Source organism: Globicephala melas, chromosome 2 (assembly GCF_963455315.2).
Source record: "Globicephala melas chromosome 2, mGloMel1.2, whole genome shotgun sequence".
Taxonomy (NCBI): Eukaryota; Metazoa; Chordata; class Mammalia; order Artiodactyla; family Delphinidae; genus Globicephala; species Globicephala melas.
The window spans coordinates 89691857-89702465 of NC_083315.2; the positions used below are offsets into that span (position 1 = coordinate 89691857).

The window sequence follows — 10609 nt, forward strand, 5'->3', positions numbered from 1 at the left end:
GTTTTGGCTCTTGCCAACTGCTGCTGCAGCCCCTCCCACCACAGCTGAGTGGTTGCTTAGGAGCTAGGACCAGAGAGAATGGGCTGTGGGAGTTCCCTTTCTGCTCTTGAGCCTGTTCTGGAGGACGTCTCCTGGAGCCCACTCTCTTTGTGAGCTGTAGTGCTTGGTTCTGGGTTTCGGGCAGCATTGCATTCAATCTGGAGATTCCTAGAGGGGAGAAAATGGTGATGCAGGTTATCTTCGATCCATCTGCTACTATTTGCTCTTCAGAGTCCTCATATAGCACTGCATGCACTGTGTCCAGGTTTTATATTGAGGTCAGTGGGAGAGACCTAGAACTGAAAACTCTAATGAAGGATTTTAAGCAGGGGAATAACATGGTCTGAGTTGCTTTTTATAGTTTTGTGTTTAAAGCATATTTTTAAAAGAGTAATATCTTAAAAGCAAAAGTATTACATGCTTAATATAATAAATCACACAATACAGAAGTGCATAAAGTAAAAAGTGAAAGTTATTTATCCGTTCAATACCACGCCCACCAAATTCCCCAGAATAACATCTTTTACTTGTTTAGCGTACATTATTTTCTACATGTGGGCTCGCACATGTGTGCGTGTGTGTGCGTGTGTGCACACACACACACATTTATTTTCTACAAAAATACAGTTATATTGTTCTGCAACATTTTTCCCTGTCAGTACAGATAGATTGACCTCATTCTTTTAATAACTGCAGGGTATTCTACTATATGAATGTACTATGATTTTTTTAAATTGGAGTATGGTTGCTTTACAATATTGTGTTAGCTGATTCACTTTTCTGTACAGTATAGACTATATGTATACATATATCCCCTCTTTTTTGGATTTCCTTCCCAGGTCATGTACTATGATTTTTTTAACAATGATTTACTGATACACATTTAAAATTTTTCAATTTTGTTTTTGCTATTAGAAACAGTGTTATATAAATATTCTTTTCTACTTTTTTCCACTAACGGAAACCCTTTCTCAAATTAAGAAAGTTTTATTTTAGGCTAAGAGCTTTTTTTAAAAAAGCAGGAATGGATTCTAATTTTACTGTGCCTTTAAGGTATCTGTCAGATGATCCTTGATTTTTGTGATTTGCATTTTAGAATGTGAAGAATGCTGAGTGTGTGGAAGATGGAGTTGGGGAAGAAGGGAGGCTGACGGCAGGAGACAGTAACACCTCTTAGATGCAGGGTGATAAAGGCTGGAACTAAGGTGGTGACTGGAGAGATGTTTTGGAGATACAGTCAGGTAGACCTGGTGATTATTTGACATAAGGGGAAATTGGGAGGCAGTGTATGTGGAGGACAGTCTGGCAGGCATCTTTGGTGATGATCTCTAGAGTGTTCATTAGGTGGCTTTGAGTCTTTGAAGTATCCTGGGCTGGGGATTTCCTAGAAGGCGGCAATGAAAGAAGTTTAAGTGGGGTGTGAGCCCTGTTAGAAGTGGTCCCAGACCCAGGGGGAGTCAACAGGGTGCAGTGAAGGAAGCTGTGAGCAGAGAGGTAGAGTCATAGGGGGCTGAGGAGAGACCTTAAAAGCCCCTTAAAGCCCCCCTCAGACCTGTATTTGCTTCCAGCTTCAAGTTTGGACAGTCAGTCATTTGTGATACTGCCCCCCAGTGATGAAGTGGTGACTACTCTGGAAACTCTGACAAGCAAATGCCTCCATGGGAAGAATTATTGCCGGCAGGTCCTCTGTCTCTATGCACTTGCCAAGGTACGTGCCAAAGGGCTGGGTCTCCACAGGAGCTCCCTCTGAGAGGGAGGGAAGGGAGAAGGTGAAGGTGGATTTTGGACATTGCCCTCGGTCAGCCCTTCAGATTATAATCATGACCTGGGAGTAGAGCTCTTGTCAGGATGTTGGCCCTTATAAATCCATCCCTGGGGAATAGTGGTGAGCTTTCCATATGGGAAAGAGCCCAAAATAAGTTTTAAAATAAAATTAAATGGAATGTAATGACTGTAAAACAGGAAACAGAGCAGCCAGGAATTGTTCTGGCTTTGTGCTGATTGAGGGAGAAAAAGAGTAGATTCTAAGTGCAGTGGAAGAGCACGAGAGAAAGCAAGCCGAGCACTAAAAGCCCTTCCTTGGACAACAAGGCTCAGAGACTTCTTTGGAAATTGAGGGTTTCCTTGCTGCCACGGGAACAATAAAGAAGGGGCTCTGCCTTTTATTCAACTTCCTTAGGTTTCATAACATTTGAAAAGCTCAGTGTTCAGTGAGAGATCAGTCACCTGATGTTTTCTGAAGACAAGCCTTTCTCTTGCTTGGATTCACCTCATTGGCAAAGCAATTTAGAAAGGGCTAGAAAACAGTGTTTGCTTCTTCTAAGGTTTCTGCTCAGGATGAGGGATCTTTAAGCTCAGAAAACCATGGCGTCTGTCCACATCAGATTTCAGGGAAGGCTGTCTTCTGCTGGCTTTCTCCTGGTTCCTAACGATGGCTGGGATTGGCTCTGCCTTCCTCTCAGGAGTTGGGCTGTTCCTACACAGATGTCGCTGCCCAGGATGGTGAGGCCATTCTCCGGGTAATCTTGGCCTCTCAGCAGCCTGACCGATGCAAGCGAGCTCAAGCCTTCATCAGCACCCAGGGCCTCGAGCCAGACACAGTGGCTGAACTTGTGGCTGAAGAGGTGACCCGGGAGCTGCTGACCCCATCAGAGGGAACAGGTGCCCTACCTTTCAGGCCTCCCCAGCCTTTCAGATCACATTCTCAAGTTCCCAGCATTAAGGATTTGATGTTATGCTCATATATATCTTGTATGCTGTCCTTTCAAGTTGCCAGGTTGCACTTGTAAGAGGAGAACACATTGCATTTATTTTGTTATTATTGCTTTTTGTTTATTGTTTTATGATTATATTTAGAGTAACTGTGCCTTTCTCTGAGCTAATGAGCTCCTGCTGTCCTGTAAGATGGCATCTCACCTGAGATATTTGACCCCAGCAAGAGGAGAGCTGCCCGGGAGCGCCTTCACTATTACCTCCTGGTGCCCAGGCCTGGGCAGAGTGGGCCTCCTGCTCTGGGGCTCTTGTCTTCCTTTCATCTCTCTCAAGGTAAAACTAGCACCTTTCTCCACATCTTTCTGTATAGGACATAAGCAGACGTTCACCCCAACAGAGGAAAGCCAGACGTTTCTTCAGCTGACTGCTCTGTGTCAAGACCGCACCTTGGTAGGCATGAAGTTGTTGGATAAGATTTCCTCCGTTCCCCATGGGGACTTGTCTTGCAGTAAGTTCTTGGCCACTTTCTTACATGTTTTGGGCCCAAGCAGGTCTCTAAGAAGTCTTCTGAGGTTAAGTCTTTTCAAAACTCAGTTTGGATCCTTGTTCCTTCTCTGGATCCCTACTCCTCCAGGATTGTTTGTAAGTTCTTAGTAGAAAGCCATAAATTCATTGAAGAAAAGTTAGAAAATATATATGGCAAAGCAGCCCCAAATTTAACATCACACAAAAAGGTAACCTTTTAACATTTGGCATATTTAGCTTATTTTCTTCTTACATTACCCTGAAAAATGGCTATTATTGTCCCCATTTTAGAAGGAAACTGAAGCTTTAGAAAAGTTGATTAATTTATAACTATTAAGCAGCAGAGCTGGCATATGAACCGTCTGTGTGATTTCAAAGCCTGCTCGCTCTTCAGTGTTGTATGCATTCAGTAGCATGTGTCCCTCTCATCTTTTTCTATGCAAGTCCATAGGTTTTTATTTTTCAAAAATAGCATTATACTGTGTATACTGTTTATAATTACCAATATGCTGTCATTAATATCTTTCCATGACACTATTCTATATAATTTTTTATAATTTTTAGTCGTTACATATTATTTCTCTTATATGTAATTAAAAAATGTATATACCCTATTGTAGGACCTATAGATTGCTTCCAATTTTCTGCTGTTTTAAACACTGTGATAGACATGCTTATAGGCAAATCTGTGTGCACATCCATGGTTATTTCCCTAAGACAAATTCCTGATTCAGGAGTATGCTCATTTTTAAGGCTTTATATATATATTACCAAATTTACTTCAGGAAAAAAAATTCACTTTCATTCCCTCTTAAGCAGTGTGTGAAAGTATCATTTCCTGGAGCCCATTATACTCTGCAAATTTGACTGACGCGTAAAAGGCATTTTACTGATGTTTTGTGAACACGTGAGATTTTAAGAGGTTGAATACGTTTATTTTATTTTATTTTTTTTTGTGTGGTACACGGGCCTCTCACTGCTCTGGCCTCTCCCTTTGCGGAGCACAGGCTTCGGATGCACAGGCTCAGCGGCCATGGCTCACGGGCCCAGCCGCTCCGCGGCATGTGGGATCTTCCCAGACCGGGGCACGAACCCGTGTCCTCTGCATCAGCAGGCGGACTCTCAACCACTGCGCCACCAGGGAAGCCCTGAATAGGTTTATTTTTAAAACAGCCTTTTGGGAATTCCCTGGCGGTCCAGTGGTTAGGACTCGGCAATTTCACTGCTGTGTGCCTGGGTTCGATCCCTGGTCAGGGAACTAAGATCCCACAAGCCGTGCAGCACGGCCAAAACATAAATAAATAAAATAGCCTTCTGTATCTCTTCTCAGTCCAGTTCAGCAACATCTACTGAGTACTGACTGTGCGCCAGGCACTCTAAAAACAGGGGTATGGTGAACAAGTTAAGCAGCAGTCCTGGAGCTCACAGACTAGGGGTGTCATTCACAGTAAGCATACTGATGGGGCCAAAGGTTTTTTTTCCTTTCCTTTTTTTCCTTTCCTTTTTTTCCTCCCAAAGGTTTTGGGAGGAAATGTGCAAACCAAGACCAGAAGCATTAGTAGCCAGTAGGTTTGGGGAGGGCCCCACAGGTGCAAAGGCCCAGAGGGCACAGCATATATTAAGGCTGAGAACCCCTCTTCTGTCTTCCAGCATTGCAAATATTTTTTCCAGTTTGCCTTTTAATTGTGCTCATAGTGATTGTGTATAGTAGTTTTAAATTTGTGTGCGTCACATCTCAATCTAGAAAGCCTGTAGAAGCGCAGAGCATCAAATAGCACTTGATTAGGCCCTAAGACTCTCCACTCAGCTACAGAGAATGCCCTCGGACTTGTATTGGCAGGTACTCCATCAGTTTGTCTGCAGAAAGTTTCTCCATCTTTAGAAAGCTAGCGTTCTTTGTTCTCATTTTTTGAGCCTTTGGGAAATGCTGTCACTATATGCAGACTGTCTGAGGAGAGAGTTAATCCCTGTGCTGTCACTGAGAGAACTGACTTCATCAGGGGGCCGTCCCAGAGCTAGAACTGGTGAGGTCAGGGATCGCAGAGGACTGGTGAGAGAGCCTTCTCCAGACAGGCCCAGCTGTACCAGGCCCCTTGACCCTCCTGCCAGGTACAGAGCTAGACAGGGGTTAGCCAGGGTTGAAAGTCCTGTCTTACCAGTGCCCAACCCACCCAGCCACAGAGCTGCTGATCCTGGCTCATCACTGCTTCACACTGACATGCCACATGGAGGGCATCATCCGAGTCCTGCAGGCCGCCCGGCTGCTCACAGACAACCACTTGGCCCCCAATGAGGAGTACGGACTGGTGGTAAGTCACCCCCTCACCTTCACCCTCCATCCTGAGGAAACCTTTGATAGAACAGATAGGCTGGAGACTATCAGCTCAGAGCTGATGTGGTCTTAGGGAATTTACCTATCTGGATACCACTACCTACTTGGTAGCTGGCTGGGCAGTTCAACCCTCTGCTCCAGGTTATGATTTCTGTCCAAATCAGAGATTGCTCCAAAGGAACAGAAATCAAAGAGGATCCCTGCCATGCTCCAGGACTGTCATACCCCCTTACCAAGCAGTTCGCTTTTCTAGAGGGCTAAGACGGCAGTTATTTCCCCCACAAAACAAAGTTCAGACCTGCCTCTTATATCTGAATTGAAAATTGCAATGAGCTGACAACTCAAGCTTCCTGTACCTCCCCCCAAATCCTCTAGGCTTGAAACTGACCCAAGTGTGTGAGCAAGCCATTGGGTGCTGTAATGAGGAGTGGTGGGAAGAGGAAGAGTGCCTGCCCAGGAGGGTGGCACTTCGGCACTTGATAGTCACGTTTAGAGACAACAGAGGAGGGGACGGCCAGCCAGTGGTTTCCCAATGACTAGCATTTCTGAATCCTCCAGAGAAGGCCCCTGTTGGGTACATGGGATGGGAAGGAGGGGAGACAGGCAAGGAGGAAAGGAGTTAAGTATGGCAGCCTGGCCACTAACCCTTCTTCCTGCCAGAGGTCGGTATTTGAAAGCAACCAAACTGTTGGGGTAGTGGTCTGGCTCAGAGAACTCCAAGCAATGCTGATGCAAGCTTCCCTCTCCCTTTGTAGGTGCGTCTCCTCACTGGCATTGGAAGGTACAATGAGATGACATACATATTTGATTTGCTGCATAAAAAACACTACTTTGAAGTGCTGATGAGGAAGAAATTGGACCCGGTAGGTGTACCATATTTTTGAGCTGCAGTATGACATGTACTGCTGACACTTGGGAGTCTCAGGTTTTCTCAGGATTAATTCCAATCAGGATGGACTCCCGGGATATAGAGGGAGGGAATTAAGGGCCTCCCTAAGACATATACTGTAACCAGTAGCTTAAGGTTACAGAGCTCAGACCAGTTTAGAGTGGAGAGTTTTCAGGGGACCATGAAAAAGTGTGTTGTCGAGAGCTATTCAGAAGTGAATGCCAAGGTCTGGGTCTAGAAAGCTGTGGAGCTATTTATGATGATGACCAGGAAGGAGGCTGGGAAGCAAAAGCCTGACTTGCCAGGCCTTTGGTCTCCGGGCGCTTGTCTGTCCTCAGCATACTATGTGACACCAGGCACGCACGCACAGAGCCTCTGTTTTCAAGTTATTCATTGACTGATTCATTGTTTTCACCCATTTCACCTCTAAAGATTTAAAAACCTATGGGACTTCCCTGGCGGTCCAGTGGTTAAGACTCTGCGCTTCGGGGAACTAAGATTAAGATCCCACATGCTGCGTGGCAAGGCCAATAAACAAATAAATAAATAAAAACCCAGGTGCACTTTTGACATCTGGGAACTTGAGCCCAGCCAAGCAGGATTAAGAGACAAAACAGAAAAACTCTCCTCAATGCTGGGCTAGTTTCAGGAAAGGAGCAAGTCCTGGACATAGGGACACCTTCAGGATTTTAAAAGCTGTTTTTGAGGCATTTTTCTTCCTGCATTTAAATATTCTTTTAATAACTTTGTTTCTGATTACAAAAGTAATGAATATTCAACGTTAAGACGCTTAACGGGTGCTCACTTCGGCAGCACATATACTAAAAATTGCAACGATACAAAGAAAACTAGCATGGCCCCTGTGCAAGGATGACACGCAAATTCGTGAAGCGTTCCATATTTTTTTTTTTTTTTTTTTGCAGTACACGGGCCTCTCGCTGTTGTGGCCTCTCCCGTTGCGGAGCACAGGCTCCGGACGCGCAGGCTCAGTAGCCATGGCTCACGGGCCCAGCCCCTCCGCGGCATGTGGGATCTTCCCAGACTGGGGCACGAACCCGTGTCCCCTGCATCGGCAGGCTGACTCTCAACCACTGCGCCACCAGGGAAGCCCGCGTTCCATATTTTTTAAAAAAAAGCCACCTGGAAAACAGAACACGAAAAAAAGCCCTGTGTGTCTAGCTACTGTCTGCAGACAGCCACTGCTAACAATTTGGTATAGGCCCTTTCTTTGCACATATACTCACAAACATATACATACATGTTCACATATTTTTATCAAACTTCTGTCATGCTGTGCAGATAGGAAATAGCCTGCTTTTCTCAGTTAGTAATAAGCATGAATAATTTTCAAGTCAACATCGGTTTTAATGGCTACATGGTGTTCTCTTAGATCTTATTCTGGACATCTGGAATATTTCTAATTGTTTGCTATTAAATATCCTTGTTACATCCATCTTAGCACTTTCCTCTGCCTGCTTCTTTAGGGATAGAGTCCTAGAAGTGGAATCGTTAGACTAATGCACGTGTGTACATTTTTAAGGCTTCTCGCCTCTGACAGGTCTTACCATTTACACTCCCACCAGCAGAGATGTGCCTGTTTCCTTATACTCAGGATAGTATAAACTTTTGTATTCATTTTTGCTTATCTTTTCCTTTTCCTTGGGAGTTTCTGAGGAACTTTCAGAATCAAAGGACTAGGCCAGTCCTGCTTACCTTGCAATACATGGCTGAGATCTTGGTATCCCCTGCTTTTTTCTGGGCAGAGTGGTACCCTGAAGACGGCCCTACTGGACTACATCAAACGCTGCCGCCCTGGGGACAGTGAGAAGCACAACATGATTGCCCTGTGTTTCAGCATGTGCCGGGAGATTGGGGAGAACCATGAGGCAGCTGCCTGCATCCAACTGAAATTGATTGAGTCTCAGCCCTGGGGTGAGCAGAGGTCACAGCAGCACCTCCAGGGTGCTGCTGGCCAGGGAAGGTTCTCAGGGCTAAGCAGGGCAAGAGTCCATGGGACTAATACCCACCTCAGCTTCTAACATTTATTTAGTGGGGCCCCAGGGGGCAGAAAGGAGACAGAAGGGGGGTTGGAAGGCATTTTACCCCTCTTGTAGCCAGTGCATCCAGGGGTGTCACCTGTCAAGAACCAATGTATGTTGATGCCGTGTAAGCCTGCCTTGCTGTTTCAGAGAGAAATTGAACTAGATGGGGCAGTGAATCCTACTCCAGTGTGTGTGTGTACTTTTGGCCCAATAGCCTTTACCTGAGTGAGACATACCTGCCTCCCTGTGAACATGAGCTGGGTTGTTTCTATAGTCCACCCTACTACTGAGTGGGATGAGAGTACCCAGCCTTGGGAGTCAGACACACCCAAGTTTCCTTTACTCCCCTACAGAGGACAGCCTCAAGGATGGGCACCAACTGAAGCAGCTGCTGCTGAAGGCCCTGACTCTGATGCTGGATGCAGCAGAGAGTTATGCCAAGGTAACCATGAGAGTCTTACTCCAGACTGGACTTGGGGCTTGGTGTCTGCAGTAGGAATAATTTTATTTTGTTCCATTGCTGGAGGGTTCACGGGGGAGATGACGGCAACAAAGTCTTTATCTGTGCCTACTGCCACCCTTATCCCTCAGGACTCCTGCGTGCGACAGGCCCTGCACTGTCACCGGCTCACCAAGTTGATAACACTGCAGATTCACTTTCTGAACACCGGCCAGAACACAATGCTCATCAACCTGGGCCGCCACAGGCTGATGGACTGTATCATGGCCCTACCTCGGTTCTACCAGGTGAGCAAAGAAGAAAAACCTAGCCCGTGCTGCCAGCATCCTCTCCCCTGCTGTCCTTGTCATAGGACCCAGAAGCTGAGTGGTTTACCTAAGGTCTCAGGGCTAGTGACAGAACCAGGACAGTCCAGCTCTCCAACTGCCTTTCCATAGTAGTATTTCTTACCAGCATATTGTCTGGGCAGAGGTTGGAGAACAGTGAGACATACTGTCTCCTTTCCCCACGCTATTAAGCCAGCAGAGAGGCAGACATCTTTGCACTTAGGATAGTTGAGGTTCAGGGGAACATCCCTGCTAGTGGTCCTGTGAGCATCTCTTAGCCCCAGCATTTCCAGACCAGTGCACTTGGGTTAGCATAAAAAGTCAGGGCTTCTGAGAGGCTGGTTCTAGCCCTTTAACAAGGAGGGATGGTTATCAGGGAATCAGCCCTTTCACTGTTCCTTAGAGAGTTGAGTTAGTGAGAAAAATATTCATCAGCAGTTCTTTTAACCCACTCTGAGGAAGATTAAAAACACTGAAGGAAGGTGTTTGGGGTGTCAGGGAAGGGGAAATAGCAAACTTTTCACCAACCCTGATACACAGAGTCTTCTAACATTATTGGTGATGATAATACTGTACACTCATAGGGTGAATATGAAGTCATTTTCTAGAGCAGTTTGCTTTCAGTTTTACATCAAATAGGCTCTAATGGTGTCCTCCTTCCCCTCCATCCTTTTAAGGCTTCTATTGTGGCTGAGGCCTATGACTTTGTTCCTGATTGGGCTGAAATTTTATACCAACAAGTGATTCTTAAAGGAGACTTTAATTACCTGGAAGAATTTAAGCAGCAAAGGTTATTAAGATCCAGTATATTTGAAGAAATTTCAATAAAGTAAGTATTAAAATGCCTCTGCTTTCAGCTCAGGCACGGGTAAGAATTTTATGACTACGTATAACATGCCGATAGGCTACCCCTCTGCTTGAGATGGCAAAGAGATGTCAAGAATACCCAGAAAGACGATCTTTTAACAAATTCATGCAAACAGATGAATGAGAATAGTTTGCTTATGGTGCTCTGTACTTAAAATGGGAGAACTATTCAGCTTGTCTGAGGTGCCAAAAACACTAAACATCAGAGGTCCCCTTTGGAGTATTGAAATTATTCTAATTAAGGCCAGCATTAAGATACTCATTTTTAATGAAATAATTTCATTGTCTATCAAGCACTCCCTAATAGTCTGAATGAATGATTCCTCAGATTCAAACACCTTCTCCTCTATAGACAGGGATAAGTATCAGAGCTGATAGCCCTCGTTCAAGATGCAGTTATCTTAACCTGTACGTTCT

General features: G+C 45.2%; 1 protein-coding gene and 1 non-coding gene across 10 annotated transcripts in view; both read left to right on the forward strand.

The window, feature by feature from the left end:
* Positions 1-10609, forward strand: part of SPG11 (SPG11 vesicle trafficking associated, spatacsin) — a 95315-nt gene that overhangs the window by 65770 nt on the left and 18936 nt on the right. For 8 of the 9 annotated variants that reach the window (XM_060294336.2, XM_060294339.2, XM_060294337.2 and 5 more), the window contains exons 31-39: positions 1608-1747; positions 2502-2700; positions 3122-3259; positions 5452-5585; positions 6364-6471; positions 8261-8429; positions 8893-8981; positions 9131-9286; positions 10003-10154. In XM_060294336.2, coding sequence (XP_060150319.1) covers positions 1608-1747; positions 2502-2700; positions 3122-3259; positions 5452-5585; positions 6364-6471; positions 8261-8429; positions 8893-8981; positions 9131-9286; positions 10003-10154 — 1285 coding nt within the window. Of the gene's footprint in view, positions 1-1607; positions 1748-2501; positions 2701-3121; positions 3260-5451; positions 5586-6363; positions 6472-8260; positions 8430-8892; positions 8982-9130; positions 9287-10002; positions 10155-10609 lie in introns of those variants that run through there. The other variant, XR_009563006.1, reaches the window with a different exon arrangement.
* Positions 7295-7402, forward strand: LOC115845202 (U6 spliceosomal RNA). The gene has a single exon (XR_004036363.1). It is a non-coding gene; the product is annotated as a U6 spliceosomal RNA (small nuclear RNA).